The 23,747-nt window shown below is 52.1% G+C and overlaps 6 protein-coding genes across 6 annotated transcripts; 1 reads left to right on the top strand and 5 right to left on the bottom strand.

Moving 5' to 3' along the window:
- Positions 1 to 365: 365 nt before the first annotated feature.
- Positions 366 to 3,123, bottom strand: PpBr36_01987 (uncharacterized protein; the record flags this gene model as incomplete). Its single annotated transcript, XM_029889171.1, has 2 exons — positions 366 to 2,684; positions 3,052 to 3,123. 2 exons carry the CDS (start codon positions 3,121 to 3,123, stop codon positions 366 to 368), a joined length of 2,391 nt encoding a protein of 796 aa, XP_029750986.1.
- A 3,303-nt stretch (positions 3,124 to 6,426) lies between these two features.
- On the bottom strand, positions 6,427 to 9,608 carry PpBr36_01986 (uncharacterized protein; the record flags this gene model as incomplete). Its single annotated transcript, XM_029889170.1, has 5 exons — positions 6,427 to 6,561; positions 6,653 to 7,331; positions 7,463 to 8,560; positions 8,630 to 8,902; positions 8,971 to 9,608. The coding sequence occupies 5 exons, from the start codon at positions 9,606 to 9,608 to the stop codon at positions 6,427 to 6,429; spliced, it is 2,823 nt and encodes a 940-aa protein (XP_029750985.1).
- Positions 9,609 to 11,499: 1,891 nt separating this feature from the next.
- PpBr36_01985 (uncharacterized protein) lies at positions 11,500 to 15,638 on the bottom strand (the record flags this gene model as incomplete). The annotated part of the gene is made up of 2 exons (XM_029889169.1): positions 11,500 to 12,053; positions 12,158 to 15,638. 2 exons carry the CDS (start codon positions 15,636 to 15,638, stop codon positions 11,500 to 11,502), a joined length of 4,035 nt encoding a protein of 1,344 aa, XP_029750984.1.
- A 1,051-nt stretch (positions 15,639 to 16,689) lies between these two features.
- On the bottom strand, positions 16,690 to 17,263 carry PpBr36_01984 (uncharacterized protein; the record flags this gene model as incomplete). The annotated part of the gene is made up of 3 exons (XM_029889168.1): positions 17,203 to 17,263; positions 16,925 to 17,122; positions 16,690 to 16,853 (listed from the first exon to the last, which is right to left on the bottom strand). The coding sequence occupies exons 1-3, from the start codon at positions 17,216 to 17,218 to the stop codon at positions 16,690 to 16,692; spliced, it is 378 nt and encodes a 125-aa protein (XP_029750983.1). The 5' UTR covers positions 17,219 to 17,263.
- A 1,216-nt stretch (positions 17,264 to 18,479) lies between these two features.
- On the top strand, positions 18,480 to 19,253 carry PpBr36_01983 (uncharacterized protein; the record flags this gene model as incomplete). The annotated part of the gene is made up of 2 exons (XM_029889167.1): positions 18,480 to 18,519; positions 18,607 to 19,253. The coding sequence occupies 2 exons, from the start codon at positions 18,480 to 18,482 to the stop codon at positions 19,251 to 19,253; spliced, it is 687 nt and encodes a 228-aa protein (XP_029750982.1).
- Positions 19,254 to 19,915: 662 nt separating this feature from the next.
- On the bottom strand, positions 19,916 to 21,159 carry PpBr36_01982 (uncharacterized protein; the record flags this gene model as incomplete). Its single annotated transcript, XM_029889166.1, has 2 exons — positions 19,916 to 20,617; positions 20,689 to 21,159. The coding sequence occupies 2 exons, from the start codon at positions 21,157 to 21,159 to the stop codon at positions 19,916 to 19,918; spliced, it is 1,173 nt and encodes a 390-aa protein (XP_029750981.1).
- Positions 21,160 to 23,747: the final 2,588 nt, after the last annotated feature.

Here is a 23,747-nt window from a genome sequence, read left to right as displayed (position 1 = left end):
ATTTATTTCCATTGTATCTGTATTTTGTGCATTTTATAATCGAACCCGTTATGCCCCGTGTATTTGCATCAACGCATGTTCTTGATCATTACCCATTAAGAATAAAGGAGGCATCAAGCTGCGTTTCAGCCACATAAGAACCGTCCATGATTTAAATCCAACCAAATACAACAATCCTCGACCAAAACCTCGACCCTCGCCCTCCCCATCAGGTACCAACTAAAAGCAGATATTGCTATAAAAAAAGCGAAGAGAACAAAATGGGGTATAATGTGAAGATTCAAAAAAGGAAACAGACACGTCAAAGGAAAATCAAGTACATGATAATGAAACAGTGCCATAGCTTAGGCTCGAAGTATGTTTGTTCAGTTTTGTGTTTGTCCACCGCTATCGCCTGACGTCGTCGGCCTGTCGGGATTCATCGACACCCGCCTCTCGCTCCTCGGAGGCGGACTTATTGGCTGTGGGTCGTCGTTGTCATCTGAGCCGTGGTTGCCCGCCGACTGGGGTCTCTTAATCGGTTGCGGAAGCGGGCTGGTGACGGCGGGTGGTGTTCCCCCGAGCGGCGGGGTCGCCACGACAAGCGTGTCGGGGCTAGACTCGTCCGCGGACAAGGTGTCGCCGCGCGGCAGTGGCGGGGGCTTCAGCAGATCGTCATCCTCCACCTCTGGAATCCGCGCAAGGCCCACGATGAGTTCCCGGGGCGAGGAGTCTATGCTCGATAGCCTCGCCGGGTCGGGCTTCTGTGGTAGCGGTGGTGTCGTCGTGGTTTTGTCCGTTTCGTTCATTTCCGGGCCTTTGCCTTTGTTGGACCTTGATGACGATGGTCTGGGGGACGAGGGAGCATGAGCTGCTGCTGCTACTTCTGCTGTCGTAGACTGTCCGGTTTCTCTCGTGTTCTGCGCCGCAGCAGAATATGACGGCTGCCCAGTTGCATTGGTCGGATGCTCCCGTTGTCCGTCGTTCCTGCTGCCGTCGTCCACAATCACAGATTCCAACCGTGCTATCTGCGGCTGAGTAGCTGTAAGGCGTTTGTCGATTTTCACAACTGCCTGAGCCAGCTCACGGATACCATTCAAGATGACTTGAGGTCTCTCCCAGGCGAGCAAACCGGGCTTTCCAGACACGCGCTGGCCAAACATCACCTCGAAGCGTGTATTACCCCAGGCCGGACAGACGTACGGCTCTGGAGCAGCTCTGCTTCCCGCAGGAAGCTCTGGGAGTTCTGCAAGAGGCGCATGGTCGTTGTTGGGCGATTGCTCCGGATCTTCCCTCTCTGCTCCTAATCTTACTCCGTCTTGCTCATTGAAAGCGCCAGCAGCGACATCCTCCCCGGTATTCCTGCCAGTCCCAGATCCTTGCCCGTCAGTCGTGTTCGGCTCGTTCCTCCCACCAAGGAAGACGGTGACGGCCACCCTGGGCCTCTTCCCGCCGCCATTTCTCATTTTGCGCATCCCATTGGCTTCGGTCTCGCCCCGCGCTGCGGCCTGAGACCAAAAGCGCAGCGCATACTCGGCTCCAGGCAGCCATGCCAGATTCACCAGTGTGACGATGTCGTCGTTTGTCAGCCCTGCAACTGTTGACGACGGCGTCGTCGTCGTCGTCTTCTTGTCAGCAGTAGATGTCCGCGACGGCCCCCCGCCAGGGCCGGCCAGGAGACGCAAGATCTTGAGAATGTAGACAAGGAGTCCTGTCGGGCTGTCGCAGAGTGCGTAGGCGAGCGTGTTGGCATCCTGAGGCGGCGCGAGGGAGTTGAGCCCAATCTGGCCCAGGTGCTCGTGGTGAGAGCCGTATCTGCAAGCACCTCCGCATTGGCCGCAGGACCGCTGCTTGGTCAGCCTTGAGGGCCTGGTCCGCACGGGGGTTTCTGTCTGGGCATCCTCGAGGATTGTCACCTTGGTTCGGGCGGTCGAGGAGGCAGCTAGGGCGGTGAAATCTTCGGCGGTGTAGCCGAGGATGGGTGCGCTGAAAAGGCTGGCGACGCTCCATTTGGCAAACTCAACAGGCGATTCGGTGATGTTGGGCGCTTGTAGGGGTGGGCTAATCATGTGGACGCCCAGACACGAAGTCGCGTACTCCAAGGCCAGGCGCTCCAGGATTAGCCAGTCAATACGGGCAGGCGACGATACGCCTGAGGAGGTGCCGCTCGCGAGATAGTGGGAATACTCGAGGCGGCGCATAAGACGGTCCAACATCTCAACAGTGGCTGGGACAGCGCCAGCGTTGCTGGGTAGTGCATCGCTGAATCCAAGACCCGGGACCGAGGGGATCACGACGTGAAAGGCTATGGGCTTTGTTGCCCTGGCTTCTGCGTCGTCACCATCGGCAGGAAGAGGGTTCGCGAGTGACTCGCCCAGATGGGCCACAGACAAGTTGGTGAACGGAAATGGCGGAATGAGTAGCAGCGGAACAGCGCCTTGATGCGGCGAGCGAAAGTGCAGAAAGTGGATGCGCTGGGGCGCCTGCAGTGCTGAATCGGTCGATATGGCGGTTCGGAACTGGGGCAGCGTGTTAAACTTTTCTTCCTGGTCACGCCATGAAAACCTATCGAGCCAGTAGTCGATCACGGCCTCGACGGCAGGCTTGGGCTCCCAGGAATCATGGGATCTTGCGATCGAGTTCTCATGCGGCAGCCGAGTGAGTTCCAACTTCTGGCGCGTAAGATCGAGATATTTGCCCGAAACCTTTTGTGTTGATTAGTTAACCAGTCACATATTTTGTTTATGTGGCCATGCTAATAATGAACGGGCTTCGAAACAAGTGAAGAAAAAAAACGATGCCAGACGCGCAATCCGCAGAGATTGAACGGTACCAATCTAACATCGACGATCCCTCTGAGCGGCGCAAGCACTCGAAGCTGGTTCATCACACCCCGCAAACAAGGAGCGATCTGCAGTGCTGCGCTGCAAAGCCATATCGAGATCTTGTTTGAGGGGGAGCGGAAACATCAAATGCCATGCCTTTCCAGAAACTCCAGTCCAAGGTTTCATCGTCTGGGTGTTTTGCGAAACGCCCTAACCAAACAAAACAAACAAAGATAAACAAACTTACATGAATCTTGTACGGCTTGACTTCATCCCCAACCCCAGGGCTCAACACCGCAACCTCTCTTCCATCCGCCATGTTGGCATGCCTTGTCCCTGGCACTATCTCCCGGGTTTCTCGCTTCCTTTTGTGTCCGGTTGTTTGGGTGTTTTATGTTGTGCTTTTCAGGGAGCACATGAGTGGTGCAGCGTCCCAGTGACCCTCTCTTTCCTGGTTTACCCTCAAATAGTCGTTTGTGCGCGTCTAGAAGCGTGGGGAAAAGATGCAAAGGGAGAGAAAAAAAAAAAAATTTATGGAACTTTGTCCTATTTTGGTATTTCAAGGGAGTGTGGTCGAATGAATGTGCATGCGGAAAACCGCGAAATGAATGTCGGAAGGTTGAGCAAAATTAATCTTCTGTCGATTCAGAAAGAAACACAAGCCAGAGAGAGTATGAACAAAAACAGATGCGCGCAAGCAAGAAAAGAAGGAGACAGTTCGCTTGCAAGGCATAAAACTACAGAAACATGCAAGAAGAAAAATGGAGCGTCCAAATTAAAGAAATAGGAACAAGCGCTGACTGTTTACAGTAATTAGGTAGGCAAAGAAAGAGGAGAATTAAGGCGAGGGCGATAAAGGGTCTTAATTCACGGTGATATTAAAAGGGGACCCCCATCGAGGCATCTCCGTCATGGTCAGTTAATACTTTGTCGGTCGATGAACCCCAGTACGGGGGGGGGGAAAGTGCAAACGCAGGGGTTCAAGTTTTGTTGTCATTTAGGTATCAAAGAGGGATTTGCCAGCCCAGCCTTATTGATTGCCAAGTCTTTTTTTTTTTTTCATGTACGTACATACCGCATACGGTAATTAAAAAATCTGTCTCCCTGCAGAATATGTACCGTGTGCGCCGGAACATTTTCCAAGTCAGCTCCTCCCCCCGAGCCTCAAAGAAGCAAATCACGGACGGCGCAGAAGGAAAGAAAGAGAAACCAGTGACGCGCCCGCACACCCCCGGCCCCTAGCCAAGAAAACCGCGCGCGTCTCTCTGGCCGGCAAGGGCAAAAAAAGTGGCAACCACCCTGGGGCTGGGGGCGCGTAATGGTGGCTAATGTAAGGGAAGCCTTTGGGTGCAAATTGGAACCAGAGAGGCTGCCTTATGCGACCAGAAAAAGACCCCTGTCGATATCATCAGGCGTTTCCACTTTGAGAATCATTATAAGGGAGCATGGAGGTGGGTAATTAGCGCCATCTTTCGTTACCAGACAAAACACAAATGAGGTCCGGAACTGTCTATATGCGTAACACAGGAGTGAGCAAGACAGCGCAATAGCCAAAAAGTTCAATCCAGTGGATGGGAGACAACAACAGCAAAAAGATGTGGCTGTTGCGTGCCTGCGTGGTTGGTTTTTCTTAATTTTTTGTCTTCTTCCTTTTCTGTTCCTGCGTGAACCCTTCCCCTCTGCAAGCCCTGGTCGATCATTTCCGGAGCGTTGATTATTGCTTGGTTTCCACTCTGAGTGCAACCAAGTACCAGCACGACGGTTCTTGTTCGTTGTCCGATTGCTTTTCCTTGTGATTTCTTTTTTGGACTCCTTTTCTCAATTGAATTGCGCTGCCGTTTTTCTTGCTTCTTTGCAGCCCGAAGACGATGAGGTCCCGATTCGGAAAACCTCGTATTCTGTACGACTTTTTTTTTTTACCTATTCGCAACTTCTCATTTGTCCAACTTGTGTTTTATTTTATTTTTCTTCAACCACCTAGAAATCATGCATGTACTCTTTCCAAGTGCCACAGTCCTGACAAGAACGCGTCCTTCTTGCCTCCGGCTTGCTCAGTACCGAATCCTATTCGCAGGCTGATATGGCCACACTCGCCACAGGACACGCGTCTGGTTGCACACCAAATAAGACTCGGGACACGGGCAACGTTTTGTCTTTGCAAGACTTTTTTTTTTCATCTTACCAGTCTTTGAATCGTTCCAGTTTCGTTCGGCTTAACAAATAAATAAAAATGAAAACGGGTGATAAATCCACTTGGAAAAGACGCAAAAGAAACCAGCCAAGCTAGTGTGGGGGGAGCTGCGCTGGCAGCAAGGCAGGTAAGTGTTGTGGCTTGCTCTTTTTTTAGGTATACTGCATCATGTGACGGCATTTGCAAAAAAAAAAAAAAAAAAAAAAAAAAAACTCTTGCTTCTTTTTACCCTTTCGCCCGTTCCTTACCGTACCACCGGCACTCCCGCAGTTCATTGCCTGAATAAAACAGAAAGAGAGAGAAAATCGCCACATTGTGGCACCCTGTTGCTGTGGTTTGGCGCAAAGGGTAAAAAATTAAAATAAAAAAAAAAGCTTACAAAGCTTGGGACCAGACCCAGCTCTCCCCCGTAGGGATGAATCCACGGAGCTCAAGGCCTGGCTTGTTGCCATTGGGTTTCTCTACAGGACGCTCTCCTGGCGCAGACCACCTCGTATTCCCGACTGTTGTGTTTTAGGTGGCGTGATCTCTATCACCCCAAAACGGCCCCAGTTGCCTCTCCCTATCCTGCCTGCTTGACAACCCGCGTGCAACAGACATATTGTTCTCTGTAAATTTTCTGGGGCGGCCGAGTTGTATCAGGATCGCTGGGTTTGCATAGATGTGTTAATTTTCGGATTTGCTATAGTGGCCTGGCGGCACCAAACACCGTTTTCAGCTCTTCGATGGCTGCTCGTAGACCAAGCAACTGGTGCCGCTTGGTGAGTATAGCACTTCGAAGCCAGTGTATGATGGGAAACGGCGGGCCTTCTATGAGGCAAAAAGTATATCATACTTGGCTAGAAAAAGCAATATCAAAGCTGAGAATGGGCGGCATCACTCAGTTACTCAGTCACTTACTCATGAATCTCTTTCATTGCACTACCCTGTGTGGCACGCACCCTGTGATACACTTCTCAAGCCAAGTGCACACCTTGTTCGTGAAGACATCTCAACAAGCTAACGAACAAAGAAATTGTATTATATCAGTGTCGCATATAGGTAGTGTCTGAAACCTCTACTCTATATTACTGCATCCGTCTCCTAAGAAAGCAACTAAAATCCTCCGAGACTCCCATGTGAAAAGAATAAACAAGTTCCACCCGGAGTGTTGCTAACAGGAAAAAAGGAAAAGAAAAAAAGTTTTCTAGATGAATGAGCAATGCGTATACAGCGTGGGGTATAACTTCTTAGTGATATCATGGCGCAGAAAACAACAAGCGTTTTAGCGACAGAAGATGAATAAGAAACAAAGAGGACAACACCTAAGTTTTTCTCGCTCGCAGAAATCTGTAACAGTGATCAATGAACGGCCCATAAACGATGGGGGAAAGGGTGATAAGGTTGGAAACTAGGTATACTGAAAAAATCCCATATAAGGCCCTCAATTCATCAATTGGCCACCTTGACATTGAACTTTTCACAGTATAGACACTGATAATGCTGGCACTCAAGCTCGTGACCGATGCACCGCGTGGTCGACCGTATCATGTTATGATTGTGGCACTGACACTGAAACCCAACCACCTCGGAGGCAAGATGTTAGTCTTTGTTCTTGCATTCTATCGGTGGGCGGAGGGAAAAAGAAGAGCATGTCGGTAGCAAGAAGAAAACTCACACATTGCCAATGAGTCGGCGTCGACCCATCTCCCTTAGTCGTTGCTCTCCTCTGGCGCCGACTGCTCCGTTCTCGCTCGGTTTTCCGAGGATCCTCGACCGCGTCAATCTCATCCTCCCGCTGCTCTGGCCCTTCCATTTCTGCCCTCACCGCCGCCCCGGGGGTACTCTCTATATCGTCGTGCCTCCAATCGTCGATTGTCTTCTTTGGCAGCGTCCGTCCAAACAGGTGGTCGTCGATGTGATCGTACCTCCCGGACCACCCACTCTCTACGGCCTTCTTCCTTCCGCCCTTGCTGCTGTTCCCTTTTACGCCTTCATCACCGACACCAACGACCGCGACGCAGAAGCCGCACCAGAACCGTGACTCGCAATCTTTTCCATAGTGGCACTGCTCCAATTTCTCGCCTAGCTTGTCCTCGGGCAAGCCGTGGTCGCGTTGGAGGTGCGCCCTGAAGGTCTCGCGCCGGTGGCACTGCTTCCCGCACGGTTTCGTCGTCGCGATGGCGGCCACTGTCGTCATCCCCGCCGGAAACGGCACCAGGATGTCGCAACGCCACCCGTCCAGGTGCTCGTGTTGGCTGTTCTCGTGCCGCTTCCAGTCGCTCTTGCTGCCAAACTTCTTGGTGCAGTAGCGGAAAGTACATCCGTAGGGCTTTTCATGCCGTTTCATATGCTTTCTATGTTGAAGAGGGTCATGGTTAGACTTTGGTTTTGTTCCATCTCTACAACCCTCACCATTTACAGAATCGTACAAGAATCCGTCACACAGGGGTCACTATCGAATATACTGGCCCAAAGCTAGCCTTACCTAAGCTCACATTCCCGGTTGAATGTCTTGGGGCATCTAGGCTCGGAGCATTTGAAGTTTCCGGTAACCTCAGTACTAGGGCCTCCAGAAGTTTGACTCGAGGATCCCCTGGGCGCGGCCTGAGATGGGGAAAGTTTTCTGTAGCCATGCTGCTTGAGGATCTCGTCAAGATCGCCAGCCCTGAGCGTCTCGAGAAATGCCGTCTTGCTATTTTGGCTGCAGTCTTCATCCTCGTCTCTTCCCCGCTGCTCTGTTTCTTGCGAGACCTGCTCGGCTAGAGGAGTCGCTGCAGCGGAGGCCACATCAGAGCCCTCCGTTGTACTGCCCCTAAACTCGTTTCCCAAATCTTGTGCGCAGCTGGCACCCGTAGAGAAGCCGGTGTCTTGTGCTGTGTCAGTGTCTGCAGGGGCATCCACGTCGCCAGAGACTTCATTGTTGTCGGCACTGCTGTTGTTGTCATCATCATGTGCGTAAACATCTGTGAGAGTGTCGACGCTACGCCGGCGAGAGTCGTCATAATTCAATAATGACGGATCATCATTATTAGGTCCCACCATATCGATGGTGATTCGAGGCGGATCTGAGAATTCATGATATAAACCGCCATGAATGTGAAAGGCATCATGGGTGCTGAACTCAAGGTCATCCGGGTGCCGAGAAAATATTGGAGTAGAGGCCCCTTGGTTCTCGGCAGCCAACGGCGACCTTTGGGACGCGGCCGGATGCGCGAATAGTTCTCCAAGGCCGAAGTCCTCAGTCAAGGTGTTATCTATGATGTGCAGGTTGACGTCCTGGCTGTCGGGTGTCGTCGGGGAGAACACCGTGAATTGGCCGCCCACCATCATTCCGGCGGCGTCAAATGGGACTTCGAGGGAGAGTTGAGGTTGCTCTCCCATATCGTGCTGGAAATCGTCTTCTACGTATGTGTGGCGCATGTCTTCAGCTGCAGCCCATTTCACCTGCTGGGGATTCTCAGCTGCCCTCAAATCTTGCCTAACGTCAGACAATTCTACATGCAAAGGCCCAGGGCCCAAGTATTCCGTCTCTGTGTCTATGTTCGATCCGCAATCGATCAGCCCGTTCGCCGGTGGAGCGTTCCTGAGCCCTTGTGTTAGCAAAGATCCCAACATGGCCCAGGAGAACCAGAGTGACGGAAAAAGAACTCACTCCTCTACTATAAATTGTTCCAGGTCATCGTATTCGATCTCATCCTTGTGTCTTCTCTTCAGATGCTGTCTGAAGTTATCAGCCCGTGGCCACTTCTTGGGTTTGTTCTTGCAGGCGCCAAGGTGACATCTATATCGCCGCCCGGTCGCGTGCGACGCCGGATGCTTGCTGCGCTTGTGTCGGTCTAGATCATTTTGTGTGCTGAACCCTTCTTTACGCAAGCATCCGGGTTCTTTACAAAAGTGCATCTTGTCATGTCGTTGCATGTGCTTCCTAAAGAGATATACCGGAATGGTAAGCACATGAGCGCGACGGGTAATTAGTTATCTGGGCTAGCTCACTTCAGCTGCGACCTGGTCTTGAAAGGATCAGGACAATGTGGGCATATCAGGGGACTGGCTCCTTGCATTGTTGGCTGCGAACCGTATGCCGTAGCCCCCGGGCCAAGGTCACCATGGCTGCGCTTATAGAATGCCTCAACGGGCGTCAGGCTGTTTGTCTGCAATTCAAAATTGGAGAGATGGCCAGCAAGGCTTTGCGTGTCGGTGTTATTGTCACCAAAGACGGACGTGTTCGCATTACTGAGCCTCGGCGCCGACTGCACGGTCCCGTAGCCCGAATCGGACGTAAATCTGTCGATCGGCGGTTGCGTCGAGCATTCAGAAAGGGCAGGTTGGCTCCAGCGATACTCGTTGAAGGACAGCGGCAGGTCGGCGGCATTTCTAGGTATCCCTGGAATTCGGCCTGTGTTGGTCCCGCTATGAACCCTGGAAAGCGGACCTGACAACGTAGTGGCGGCGGTGACGGAGCTCCATGGCGCATCGTTGTTGTTGCACCAGGCATACATGACGTGAGGGATCTGTGTCAGGTTATCCCCCGATCCGGCCGGAGGCACAGAGCCGAGTACATCCATGCGTATCTCGGACTCCAGGTTTGATAGCTCATCCCCATGCTCTTCGGAAGCGCCATGCTGATACATTGGTGCGTCTGCTTAACCTCTCAACCCAATTCCCTACCCTAATAGGCGATTCGCTTTGTCAGATGAATTATGTCGTGGTTACATGCTTTCGAAAGCAACATGGAGGAATCAAGCAAAGAGGAGTGGAGAGCATACGGGATGCCACAAGGGGGCGAGAGACAAAAATAAATACAAGTCAAACCCAAGCGGCGATTGCTGCCGTGGATGCTGGTTGACGCGAGGTTCGACGAAGTGATCAAGGCCAGATCCCGCAATTGTTTGCCCCAAATACAATTCGTGAAAAAAGAAAAGAGAGATGGATACGCACAACAAATCGCCAGGTCGAATTTGGTGCCGCTCGAGCGACAAGCGATCTGGTTGGGTCCGCTGCTGCGTTGGGTAACCAGAAGGAGGCTCTCCTGCGCCTCAATCAACGTGATGGGCCAAGGCGCCTGGGGTGGGTGCTCCGTAGCTTTTGATTCAAATATTTTTGACGGCAGCAACATCCAGAAACTTCACCGAAAATCAACGCAATACCTTGCTTTCTCCTCCGTACGTCGAAATCTGCGAACGCGGCTAAGCGAGGTGCCGACGAACAGTGGTAGCAAGAAGGCGAGCCAGAGAGCAATGAGACCAACAAGCAGCCATCCCGAGGCCGAGTATAGGTGAGATTTGGGTTTCCGCAACGCCGCGTCGCAATCGGTCGGTGGATGAAGGACGGGAGGGGTCAAGCAGGAACCATCCAAGTTTGCTCAAGAGAGACCACGCGCACCATAATCCCCGTGGTGAGGAAAAGTGAGGCGGACGACGAGGCGGCGATTCGTCAAGGTGACACAAAATCCCCCAGTACGTGTTTTCCCTTTCAATTTTTTGTCTCTACTGTAGATTCTGCTTCGGCTGCATGGTGAGGCATGGTTGCCTTTTTTTCTACATCGCCACACTTGAGTGGTGCCAAGGACTAGGCACACAGGTTAGTGGTGCAGGTGCCCTACGATTTGGTCAGGCTGCAGAACCCAATGTCCGTGGTTCGCATTTGGTCAAAAAAAAAAAAAAAAAAAAAAAAAAAAAAAGCGTATTTGAGGCCGTCCTGCATCACGTGATGATTGCGTTTTGGCATTCGCTCCATATCACCAAGGCACCAGCTAGCTTACTTTACTATGACATGGCAGTCACCATCGCGGAACAGCAAAAGGATCAGAAGTTGTTTTCAAGAAGGCCGAGTTAAACTCAAATGTCATCTTGTCTCGGCCCTCGCGTACCACCAGTGCTTTTTATTCGACAGTCGCCCCTCACAATTATACACATTTTCCATCGATTGTAAATGAACATGCGCGAAACCCTCTTCCTTTGCGCGAATGACAGAAATATAAAAGAAATGCCCGATTGGACAGTCTACTGAGGAAAAAAACGAAGGTGAAAAAAAGGAGAAAAACAAGGCAGGGAGTTTGAGAAAATCAGCAATGCGCCATTTCGCCTTGGGCATCAGGGACGAAACCATGGTGAAAACTAACTTGGTGGAAGTAGGCAACGTAAATGAAGGGCTGACAATGTGAACCACAATAGTAAAAGTAAAAAAGCCAAGTGCCTGCCATGCTGTGCTAATAAAGAAATAAAGGGTAAAACGAAGAGACTCCGTAGACATAGGTGAATCGAATGCAGTGAAAGTACGGGTAGAAGAGTAAGCTCAACCATATTGGGGGGAAAATTGTAGTGACTTAGGAAACGAAACAGACCTTGTGTGTGCGTATATTATTGTAAAAAAAAAAAGGAAACGCCCCCTCTTCTTTGCTTCCTATTGCAAGAGCATGGCAACCCAGACTCCATCTTCACTCCATCAGAAGGGAACGCTGGACATTACAAGTCAATGAGGAAAGACAGGACTCATCGAGAAACGCATACAAGCAAGGCCTCTTTAGTCCTTGGGCTTGTTGGCGTCCTTGTGTTTCATCAGCGCGGTAGCCAGCTCCTTGCCCTTGGTTTTGTCTTTGACTTGCAACATCCACGTCTCCAAGCCGCCCCCGTCCTTGGCGGTAGTTAACTTGACATATTTGTCGCCCGGCTCCGTCTTGTAATCGTAATTGGCCAGGAGCAACTTATTCATAACCACGTTGCCCCGCGGCTCTCCCCTCAGGAGAATTCGTACCCCACCCGTAGTCTTGTGCTTGAGCAGCCTCAAGGGGCCGACACCCATCGTCTTCCAGGGCGACTTCTTCTCGTCCTTCTTCGCGACTTCTTCGTCCGACTCGTCGGCCTTGTTGATGAGCTTTAAGGCCTTAGCCCGTACTTCAAAAACGACGTCCTCGTCCTCCTCGCCCGGCCCTCCTTCTGTAAGATTGATTTGCGCCTGTGGTTCCTCGTCCCCGTCAGCCTTCTGTGCATCTGCATCACCATTGGCAGCTGGCTCGGGCGTGCCAGCAGCCGGCGTGGTAGCCAGGCTTGAAGCTCCTCCGAAAGTAAAAGGGGTGTCTGATGTGGTAACAGATCCAGTTTTAATATTATGCCCTCGCCCTTATCTAGGAGGCTAAAGTTTGAGAGAAGACAGTAGAAAATATTTTTCGAGGTTTACTTACTAGTACCTGTTGAGGTGCCGCCCACGGGAGGAGCCAAGTTGAATATCGAGCCGCCTGCCGCGGCATTTCCAGGAGAAGCAGCGGTACCATTGGTTTGGCCACCTCCTCCAAAGCTGAAAACCGGAGTTAAGGTTCCGTTGGAACCGCCGCTGGAAAAGTTGAACATGCCCGATGAGCCACCAGCGCCTGCGGGCTGGGTGTTTGAGCCACCACCAAAGTTGAAGCTCACCGATCCAGCAGCATCGCCACCGCCACCGCTGGCGAATGGGTTGTTGAAAGGCTTGTCACCTCCGCCACCAGCACCAAAAGTGAATGAACTTGGAGCGGAGACACTACCTCCGAACAATGTCGAGTTTTGGTTAGAGGCCTGGCCGTTGGACTGGCCCGTACCGCCAAAGTTGAACGAAGGTGCCGGTGTAGAAGCACCATTCTGCGTGGCACCTCCACCGAAGCTGAAGGACGGCGTTGAAGTCCCATTAGCAGTGCCGGCGCCGAAGGAGAAAGATGGCGTCGAGGCGCCCGCCGTCGAGGTTGCTCCGAACAAAGGTGTTGGTGATGAAGTCTTTTCTGCCGCACCACCAAAGGTGAAGCTTGGTGCTGATTTGTTGTTGTCTGCCGTAGCAGCGCTGCCGAACAAAGATGGTGTCGTCGCAGCCGCTGTTGAAGTTGCAGAATTACCAAAGAGAGATGTTTGTGGATTCGGGGTTGCAACTGGGGCGGCATTGCCAAACATGCTGCGCTTGGCTTGCGGCTCTCCGGTCTCTTCTGGCTCAGCACTCCTCTTGGCGGCTCCAAAGGCCGGGGTGGTAGGAGTGCTCTGGCCGCCCGCAGCGCCAAACAGACTTGGCGTCTGCGGCTTTTGCGAACTGTCCCCAAAGCTGAATGTAGGCTTGGGGGCATCCTTTGCAGCTTCCTGCCCGAATAGAGGCTTGGGCGTATCCTTTGCGGCTTCCTGTCCAAATAGAGGCTTGGGAGTGTCTTGTTTTGCACCGAAACCGAAGGACGGCGCGGGTGCGTCCTTGGCAGCAGTCTGTCCAAACAGAGGCTTGGGTGGTTCCTGTGACGATCCAAGGCTGGTAGAAGGGTTCGGCGTTGGCGCTGCAGAGCCAAAAGCCACTGACGGTTGTGCAGTGCTCGAGCCGAAGAGAGAACTAGGATTGGCCTTGGGCTTGTCTGGCGCAGCAGCTGCACCAAACAAGGGCTTGGCAGACTCTGAGCCGCTGGGGTCGGCACCGAAAAGAGGCTTTGCCGCACCGAAGACCGACTTGGAATCGGACTGTCCAGGAGCGGTAAAGGAAGGCTTAGATTCCTGGCCTGGCACCGCGCCAAACATAGGATGAGGCGCTTTCTGAGAGGGTGCTGCCGACGGCGTTGCCTCAGTTGTCTTTGACTCCTTGCTGGCCTCAGGAGTCGACCCATTGGTTTTGGCACCGAAAAGGCTGGAAGTTGTAGAACCAGCAAGCGAGGTACCGAATTTTGGAGTAGAGCTTGCGCCTGTCTCGGCGGGCTTAGAGTCGAAGCTAAAAAGCTTAGGTGCGGCGTTGGTGGTGGTCGAGTCTTGATCGGTAGCTGGCGACTTAGCAGCCGCGGGAGCTGCTCCAAACAAAGAGCCTGAAGTTGATGGGGCAGCAGCAAACTTGATGGGGGAATCAACGGACCATGTCTGGTTGCCAACCAGGGGTTGCTGCGGCTTGATAGAGCTGGATGCCTTCTCGTTGTCTGACGCAGGCTTGGATGGAGCTGGTGAAGCTACAGTACTTGTATTGGGCGAAAATATGCGTTTGGGTTTCCCATCATCACCTTTTGTGACACGGTCAAAGAGGCTTGGGCCCGATTGGGCATCACCCGCCTCGGAAGACGTGGACGATGACACGAAAGGACCACCAGCAGTGCGCTTCTTGCCAAACAAATCACCGCCAGCCTGAGTCGGAACAGCAACCCCGCTAGCTGCACCGCTCTGGTCGTCGCTTTGGCTAGTCTCCTGAGCATCATCCTCCGAGTCATTCTCGTCTTCAGCGTCGTTCTCAGCTCCGCTCGCCGGGCCGGATCCTGTGTCTGAAAGGTGGCCAAAGATATTGGGCTTAGCATCCAGTTTTCCGGTCGTCGACTTGGTGGAGGCGCTAGCCTCAAAGATTGACTTGGTTGTCGAGCTGTTGGAAGTAGCACCAAAGGCCGACGAGAACGCCGGCTTGGGCTTCGACGCCGAAGGGGGCTCAACAGTGATGGAGGGTGACGAAGTAGGCTTGCTATTGGCAACCTGTTCGAAGAACTTCTTGGTTGCCGATGGCGTTTTTGAAGATGCGGTCGCAGACTTTTGTAGTTTAGCTGGCGGGTTCTCGCTGTCATCATCTGCCATACGTTTCTTGCTGCCCTTGTTCAGAGCAGGGGTAGCAGTCTCAGATAGAGGCTCGCGTTCCGTTCCACGAGATCGCTTGCTCTGCGATGGCTCGTCCGAGGCCTTGCGTTTGCCGCGCGAAAGAATACCCTCAGTGCCGTTAGGACGCGTCAACGCTGCGGATGGTACTGTAGTGTCATCCTCCTCGTCATCAAGGGGAATCCCGTGCGAGGCCTTCCACTTGGACACCACCTCTTGCGAAGGCTTAATGCTCTTGAATTCATAAAGTCCGTACCGGAGCATGATCAGGCTCCTGCTTTTCTCGTACTCCTTTGCGAAGTTGAGTATGTTGAACCTCCAGTCCTTCTTGACATAGATCTCGTCCGATGCGTATTTCAGCCGGCGCAGATCCAAAATACAAAAGAACTGCTTTCTCTGGGTCTCATTGAATTCTTTAGGGCAAAGGTCCGAAAGATACTCGTCGGCGTAGATCGATCCAACCCTGTTAGGGTTGTGCGGGATGCGCCTTGCAAGCTCCTCTCCGGTCAAGTTCGCAGGAGGCTCTGGGATCTTCATGGAGAACAGCTCACTCGGAGGCACTTTGGCCATGCCGCGACTGATGCTCTCGGTGGTAGACGCGCGGAAATCACGGCTAGGTGTTGGAGCGGAGGTCGCGGTGGTAGTGGCGCGGAAAGCGTTGTTGGTAGGCCTTGCGGGCGTACCAGCTCGCGGCGTGAACTGAAACCTGCCACCTTCGGGTGCAGCTGACGAGGCCCTGAACATGGGACGCGGCGATGCAACAGCCGAGAAATTTGTTGCCCTGACAGTACTGCTCGAAAGCTTGCTTGAGGGACCCTGTGGGCGCTCGAAAATTTTGCGAGTAGCCATCTGCGCAGCCGAGGCGCGCTTAGCTGGGCTCTCTGGGGATGTGGCCCGGTCTTCCTCCTGGAACGAAACGCGCGGTCTCGGCGTATCATGATGTGCGCCATTCTCGAGGATCGAGTCTCTCGCTGGGACGTTGAGTCGCGTGGGCTCGGGTCTAGGTTCGATCCTCTCCGGTTCACTGCGGCGCTTAGCGGCAGAGCCAAAGAGACCACCAGATATGCTTCCCCACCAACCGCTTTGCCTTCTCTCGGGAGTAGTCATTGTGCAGATGGTTTGCTTGTGTGTCTATGTCGCGATGTTTGAGCAAACAAATAAAGAAAACAAGAAAAGTCGGGGCTTGATGCGTTACGGTCGGGGTTGCCGTGACGACATTGGACAGTCGTATTGTTGTGTCAAAGTGATGACAAAGTGATGGCAGGCTCACTGTCGCGTGTACTTGTGAATACTTGGGGATAGAAGGGGGAAACCGAGAGCTTTCCCCAAGCGAGGGGAAATAAAAAGCACAATGCGTGCAGAGCCTGCAGCCTAAATTCAATGCAGGATGTAGCAGGAAACAATAACAAAGAGGATTATTTTCTCTAACCGCACATTGAGGATCGCGCGAATCGAGGTGGCCGTGTTTTGATGGCAACTTAGCCTTGGTCGAGGACTGGTCTTGAACGGCCCAAAAAAAAAATTCACGGATGCGCGAGAGCGACGTGGGCGCTTCTCGTGGAAGATCAAAGAGGCACAGGGGGTTGAGGGGTGCACAGACCATCTGGCTTACCACTCATGAAAGTTCGCGTGTGGTCGCAAAAGACCAATCAATTTACCCGTCCGTTTAACCTGTTTGGTTGGTTTTGGTCTGGAGCAAGCAACGCGCCTTAGTCAGCCGTTGCCAGGCAAATCCGACTCGAAAGGCCTCAGGCAGTCACTGACTGGTTAGTGGTTAGTGGTAACTAGTCTAGTTGAGTCCTTGATGTAGGTACCTGACCTAGCACGTTTGTCTAGTGGATAATACGCCTGCCTACCTTCCATATCGTCAGTCGCATTCGAATCCATGTCATGCAAATTAACTCCCGGCGCTCTCGTGCACAGCCAGCCACACAGCAGAGGCTGAATGGTGTGTGCGCAATCACAGCCAAAGACTTGACCACAGGATCCCTTGGGCATGAAACGCAAGATTCACTCTGACACGATAGTTTCAATCTGTTTACGAACAATTTCCGAAAGCAAACGTTCATTTTAGGCAGATCGTACAAAAAGGAAATACTCATATTTTGCATTTTCGTCAATATACAATAAAAATAGCAACATGCCACGCAGCACGCATTTACAAGTTCGCCTTGGTCTGGGCCTTCTTCATGATGCCATCCAGCTTGGTTGCCCTCATGATGTCACCCTTGATCTTGAGCTTCCCGCTCATGAAGAGCTTCTGAGCGTTGGCCTGGCCCATAGCCATAGCAGCCAGGTCCTCGTCGTTCATGGCCAGAGTAACTGTTTTATCCCTGTCAGCTTATGTGTTCGGGATTCGAACGTGAGAAGAAAAGCGCGCATTCATAACGAACCATTGGGCTTGTTGCCGAGACCCTTGCCAACCTCACCCTTCTCCACGAGGTCAATGTGCCAGCTCTCAGTCTCGCCTGCAGCGTTCTTCAGGGTGAAGGCGTAAACGCCCTTGCCGGTCTTCATGGCATCCTTCTTGGTTTCCGGGTCGGCCAGGATGGAGTTGAGCGCGTCAAAGACGGCCGAAGCGGGGAACTTGTCTGCGATTGAGAATGAGTGTTCTTAGTAGTTTGCATTTGAGTAATGCTGAAAATATTCATATAACTGAGTACAAGCTTACCGCTGGCAACAGACATGTTGATGAGGAAGATGTGGAGGGGTGTGTGATTGACTGGAGATGTGTCTGTGGTTTGTCGTTATGAGATTGTTTGGTGAGATGGATAATGGATTGGATTATGATCAAGAGGAACAAGGGGATGGGGTGCTGGGGAAGGATATAATATAGCTTTGAGGCAGAGCGTCAGTCGGAATTGTAGCTCCTTGAAGAAATGCCCCGGACCTTTGCTCTAGTGACGCTTTCGGCGCGCGACACATGTGATTGAACCTCGGCGCACTGAAGGTCATGCTGCAAGGATCCCCTTCTTCCCCACACGTTGCTCCGCACTATAGCACGGGCACTCGCCAGGGGTTGGCCTGCTTATTCTCCATAAGTCCTTGGAGCCGTACTGCGTATTGTGACCAAGTACCGGCTCTGATCGTAACGCATTGCATAGCCGTCGCTATTTCGATCTATAACAAACCTGAAAGATCTGGGATGGTTTGGGGTGGTATTTGCTCATACGGTGCCATTTAAAAAGTCTACTTACATGCGGTATACGGCGCGCCAAATTTCCTTGGTTGTTCCTATGTCTCATTAACGAACAAACACTCCTCGACTTTCGCACTAAAATTCGACCTGCAGCCACGCAGCACTCCGGATATGTCAACCTGTCCTGACATCCATCATCCAACATCTGTGTGCTCAATAAACCTAGGCCGGCAGTCGGTTATGTAAAAATAGCAAGTTCAAAATAACTAACTATACCTAGGTTAATATGTTAGGACCAAGCACTGTTGCTCCGTTGGGGATCGAAGTTTTGCGATGGCTCCCAAAATTCAGACGATACGCGTGAGCCCGTTGTGCCTCGAGCCTCGGCTAGAAAGCGCCTAGCTTGAACAGTCGGGGTTAGGGTTGAACTGTTATTCACCGCCCCCACCACTTGACAAGGATCAAGGCTTCACGACCCATCAGCTAAAAAGTTCCCCGCGTGAATTGGTGTGTGGCTCGAATTCGGGTGACGCGACGGGCTCGATTCCTTGCAAGGCTACGAAAGCTTGCTATTTTTTTCGCATTTTGATAACCATCGAAGACAAGGAAGAAGCAAAAATAAGCCCCGAACAGAACAGACAACCAGACTATTAGACGTAGCACCAGCCTGAGTGCTGACAGCAGAAGAACCCGGAAAAATCCTGGCGCGAATATTCTAGGTAACGAATTGACTTTCTCAATATCCGAAAACGTCCAAACGCAACAAACCAAGGGGGACGACCGTGGTGCTGCATCTCAAAGCCGCCAGAATGTCATCGATCAGGCGAACGGTTCATGAATCTTTACCATGTAAGCCGGCTTCTACCGGCTATTCCGCCGCATTATACGCCATCCCATCCATCCAAAAACTCTACTAAAACCTCTTTGAAACTGCAGACGTCGACCCAGACCCTACGCCAACCCAGCGCGCCGCAGCAGAAGCCCTTGTCGCAGCCGAACTCGAAGCATCATCAGCAACGACGACCGCTTCACACCCAGACCTCCCGCCAGCGTACACGTCAAACTTCACACCCGCCATCGCCGCCGAGCTAGACCGCATATCCTCATCTGCAGACCCGAGCAGGCCAACCAAGCTCTCCGCCATCGACACGAAGCGGTACGAGCTCGACGACGACGAAGAAGAAGAAGACGGGCAGCCGGCGCAGACATCAGAGTCCCTGGCCTTGACGCTGTCAAAGGCCTATACGTCAGCCACCCACATCCGTCTGCGCCGTCACCACCTGGCGCTCCTCGACGCGCCAGAGGGCCGCAACGCCTGGCTTGTTGCCAACTGGCAATTGGAAGGGGAGCTGCGCGCCCTCGAGGCGGAGTTAGCCGCCGCCAAGCGTCAGGTCGACGTCCTAGCCATCCAACGTCGGAGGGCCCAGGATGACGTCGCCGGTGAGCTGAGGGGTCTTGAAGACAGCTGGAAGAGAGGTGTCGGCCAGGTCTTGGAGATCGAGGTCGCTACCCATAGGCTGAGGTCAGAGGTCGAGGCGAGGAGAAATGAGGCATTGGCCGCGCAAGCTGCCGCTGGGGCGTAAAGAGGTCCGGCAGCGAAGGTCAAACAAATGAAACGGCCACGCTGGATATTTTCTCGTTTATGAATGCTCATGTAACCGACTTGGCCGCTCAAAGCCGCCGATTGCTACTAGCCTGGAACAGTCCTCTTCTAAAGTATATAATTAAGGAAAAGCGCATGTTGTCACAGACATTCAGATTGTGGTTTTGACTATGGTCCGATACCGGAAGTTTGCTCAAGCATTAACTGCATCAGTCTTCTCTAACACATAGAAGAACCACGGACAGTGGTGTGCAGTTGTTAGGAATTGTAGTTTTGATAATCCATCTCTCAGAAGACATATTTTCTATGAATAGCAAGCGCCTCGGTGAACTTCGCAGGGGAAATTCTCGACGGTGCCAGAGAGAGAATAAAACCTAAGGATTTTTGACATAGAAAATGGGGGAATAACGAATATCAAACAAATTGCGAGCATCCGTCCAACGCCACCTAGCCCGGCAAACAGTAACGGTCTTTACCTCGTCTTTATAGAACACAACGCAAAAACAACAGCCTTTCCTCGACACAGGTTAAAGTTAGGAATCCCACTATCAGAATCCACCCTATAAGGTATCCATTCCATTGCCAATTTGACAACCTATTTTCATACTGTTGCCCAGCAGTCTTCAGTCCCTGCTGTCGTGGTTAGGCAGCCTGTAGTGGATCCATTTCCTCGACACCGGTTTTGATGGCATCATATCTTGTGCGCCTCATAATTGGCTCCACTGGCCCAAGGAGTCTTTGGAAGGCCGACTTCCCCAGTGCTGCTACCTTGACCTCCGTCTTGCTCACCACACTGGCAGCGCGCGGTGCATCGTTTAGCAGAGCAAGTTCTCCAAAGAAGTCACCCTTCTTATAGAGCTTCACAGGTTGGTCAATCCCCGCTTTGAAAGCTTCAGCCTCGCCGGACTCAAGGAGGTAGAAGTCTTCGCCCGGATCACCCTCCTTGATTACAACTGTGCCAGGAGGGTATTTTTGTGTCTCAAGTGCATCGGCAATCTTCGATCGCTCGTATGCTGTCAACGTAGACAAGATGGGAACCTCTTCAAGGAAGTTCTCGTACATCCGGCGACGCGAAAATGTCGACTCCATGAGGATGCGGCGGAAAGTTACGCGGTCCAGGGCCCAAAGAACACAATTGGGCTCGGCTGACATGACTGTAGCCGCTCGCGGTGCATTGTACATGAGCGCCAGCTCGCCAAAAGAGCCTCCTGCCTCGATGGTACCGACGTGGTCGCCCAGGCCTTGGGTTCCTGCTTGCATCACGCCGCTGGAGTTGACGTAGACGTTGAACTTGCCCTTCTCAACAACATAGAAATAGTCACCAGCATCACCTTGGACAATTACCTGTCAAATCCATAGTCAGCTTTGTCATTTCTGTGCATTCATCTGTAATTGCCAAGGGCTGCAAAACGAACCTTGATGTCCTTGGCAGGGATGGGCTTTTCCACCAGAGCGCCGAGAATTTGAGCACTTTGCTCATCGTCCAAGTGGCTAAAAAGGAAGTTGCCTTGTATGGCCTTCTTCAGCCTGTCCAGCTGCTCGGCACTCTTTGGATGGAAGGGCGGGGTCCAATTGTCATATGAATCGGCAATCGGCTTCAGTGACTCGGCCGAGACTGAAGTTCTCCTTGCAAAGTTGTACTGGGCTGGATACCCATCTGGGTTCTGTTGCCTGGAGGATGGTGGTCCTTCCGAGTTTGCGTCGCCTCCACCGAATGGTGCCCGGAATCCAGGGCTTTTGAATGAAATGGGGTCACTGCCAATTCCATCGACCTCCTCCTCTTCCAGTACCGGTTGGATAGATCCGGCCACACCTCTCCTTTCTTCCGGCGAGCCAAAGGGGTTCGAATTGGCCCCAAATGGACTGGTGAAGCCGCTAGCGGACATGATGATTGATGAACGATCACTTGGCTTGGCTTGTCTATGATTGCGGGCGTTTCGACGAAGGACTAAGTAGGTATGGGATGCGGTGCCTGCCATGACAAGCAATCGGTTAGCTAAGGCCTTGATCAATTTGAGAGAATCTATAAGGTACTGATCATGGGAAACCCTGGGGTTATGAGCCGCTGATTAACGGTTTCGTGATGTGGAGATAGTTTCCCATACCAGTATGCTATCCGGTTAGGCTCATCCGATGTGGTACCTGGAGACCGCAAGTGCTTTTTGGTCAGCCAAATCTTCGTCCAGTGCTATGATAGCTTAAACCATAGCTAGGATCGGGAAGCTCCAGACCGGCCAAGGTTCCTGGGAAGAAAGAAGGTATAAGGGATAGATGCCAATGTCCAGGGGATATTTAACTAAATAAACGATAGTGTAAACTTGAGGTTTGAGGTGTCTATGGCCATTCAGGCCAGTTAGTGTTGGGGATATGGAAAAAGCCCACGTGTTTGACAAAACCTAAAGGATAAGTGCGCAAAGAAACAAGCAGATAAAGCAAATACCGGCCGAATAGAAACCCAAAAGTCAAGGTGGGGCCGTACGGCACGTACCCGTTAACGCGGATGCAAGACGTACCTGAATGAGGAGAGACTGCTCTGATGAAATGCAGGTTTATTTCGTAGGTGTAGATGATGGTGTAGATGTTACAATTTGGCGCGCATTAGATGTGGAAGTCGAATACAGCTGGCCGTCGTCGTACCGGTAGACCAGGTGGACGTGGAATGTCAAGGTGTCGCTCTGGAACGTGGTTGACAATTGCTGTGCTTTGCGCTGCGCTCGGCGGGGATGCAGCTAGGATGCGGTAGCCAAGCAGGCAGTTGGAGCTTAGATTTCGGCCGGTGGATTTAATGTGGTGCGATGTGGCGAGAAATGACGATGGCGGCTACCCAAGGTAAGTAGACAGGTGGGCAAAGGCGGGAGCAATTGTTGACTACCAAATAAACTTCGCTCAGAGTTTGTTTTTGAAGGGGTGGGCGTTGAATGATGTCAAAAGAGTGAGTTGTACTGTAGTAATTGAGCGACGGTAGGATGTAGGTACCAAACAGAAGGTTACGGTACCTTGACCAAGCTGGGAGCTCTGCAGCTAAGGGCTGGTAGACCGCCTAGGCAGGTGAAGTGGGTATGTAAGGTACCTACCAACCTTGTTGGCAACGGAAATAAGGCAAGGTACTTAACCTCAGGAAACTGAACGGTAGGCAGTCGTTGCAAAAAGCAGATTGGGGACGTGAGGTCAAGAGGCTCCCGATGAGGGAAGGAAGGGAATGTCAGAGTGGAGATTGATGGCAGGAAGGAGGAAAAGTCGAACGAATGTTGTGTCGTACTTGCAGCAAGCTCGTCACCCCTCCCTTTGCCCCTGGACGCGGCGCCCTCCCCCTCCCTCATACCTCCTCCCTTGGGAAGGCGGGAGGGAAGTCAATCTGGATGGAGCCAGTCACATCCCAGCAGTGCACCTCAGATTGGCTCCGAAACCCCAGCACGGGCCCCAGTCAACCCGACTTCGAAGCCTTCTAGAAAGACGCACAGGTCACATAGGGGCTTTTGCCGAGCGCGCCTGGATCTTCTGTGCAGCTGCCCACCCCAAGGCCGTGAACTGGGGGGCGGAAACTAGCAGCTCAGGTCGCATGGCGTTCTCAATTGTTGGAGCAGGGTGCCATGGGTTGAACACACATAGAGGCACCCAAGATAGGATAGGTCAGGCCTACGATCAACGGGTATCCCCCCCAAAGTGACATATTGAACATGCAGAATGAAGATGGTGTTTATCTCTTTCCTTTTTTGTTGACTCCGAGTATCAGAATGTGGGCCCGCGGTACATGACGCTCAACTATCGCCCGAACCAAGGTCAAACAGGAATGCGATAGAAAATAGATGCACAAAGGGATTCATATTTGAGGGACTGCTCGGCCTTGCCGATGGGACAAGAGTTCCATAGTTGAGGAGCACGACACGGCGACACAATAGTACTTTTTAGTTTTATTGTTCTTTTTGTTCTTCGTGAAGGACTGGCCGTACAACTTCTCTATTCTGCCGTCATTTGTACTCTGTGGATCCGATTCATTTTAAACACTTAAACACACAAGCACGTAAGGTTTGCATATACTGTACCCAACGACGGAAACACGGGACGTAAGGTACCTAGATTAGCTTGAGGTGCCAATCATGCGATGTTATTCTCGATGTGCATGGCACACGACTGGGTCCATTAAACATCAAACCCACTCCAAGTGGACGAGGTTCGTACATTTATTGTGACGATGTTACCAAACGTTTGTTCACACCTCGCAAGCATCTTACCCGTACATTTACTGGGATTACACCACAAAAATGCCCATTTACAATCCCATATGCAAACGGCCCCCCGATGCAACGCTGGCTTTCCTAGATTCCGCCGTTAGAAGTTGGCTTTAGTGGCACTGTCTGTGCTACAGGCCAAGAAAAGGTTGCCAGCCCGATGATGTGGTCCGTGCAATTCAATCTGCCGCCTGGCTGACTTGGCTGAGATGCGGCTTGCGGGTTGGTCAAATGGAGAAGTGGCT

This window comes from Pyricularia pennisetigena, chromosome 2, assembly GCF_004337985.1.
Source record: "Pyricularia pennisetigena strain Br36 chromosome 2, whole genome shotgun sequence".
Lineage (NCBI taxonomy): Eukaryota > Fungi > Ascomycota > Sordariomycetes > Magnaporthales > Pyriculariaceae > Pyricularia > Pyricularia pennisetigena.
This window is presented reverse-complemented; position numbering and strand designations above follow the sequence as displayed.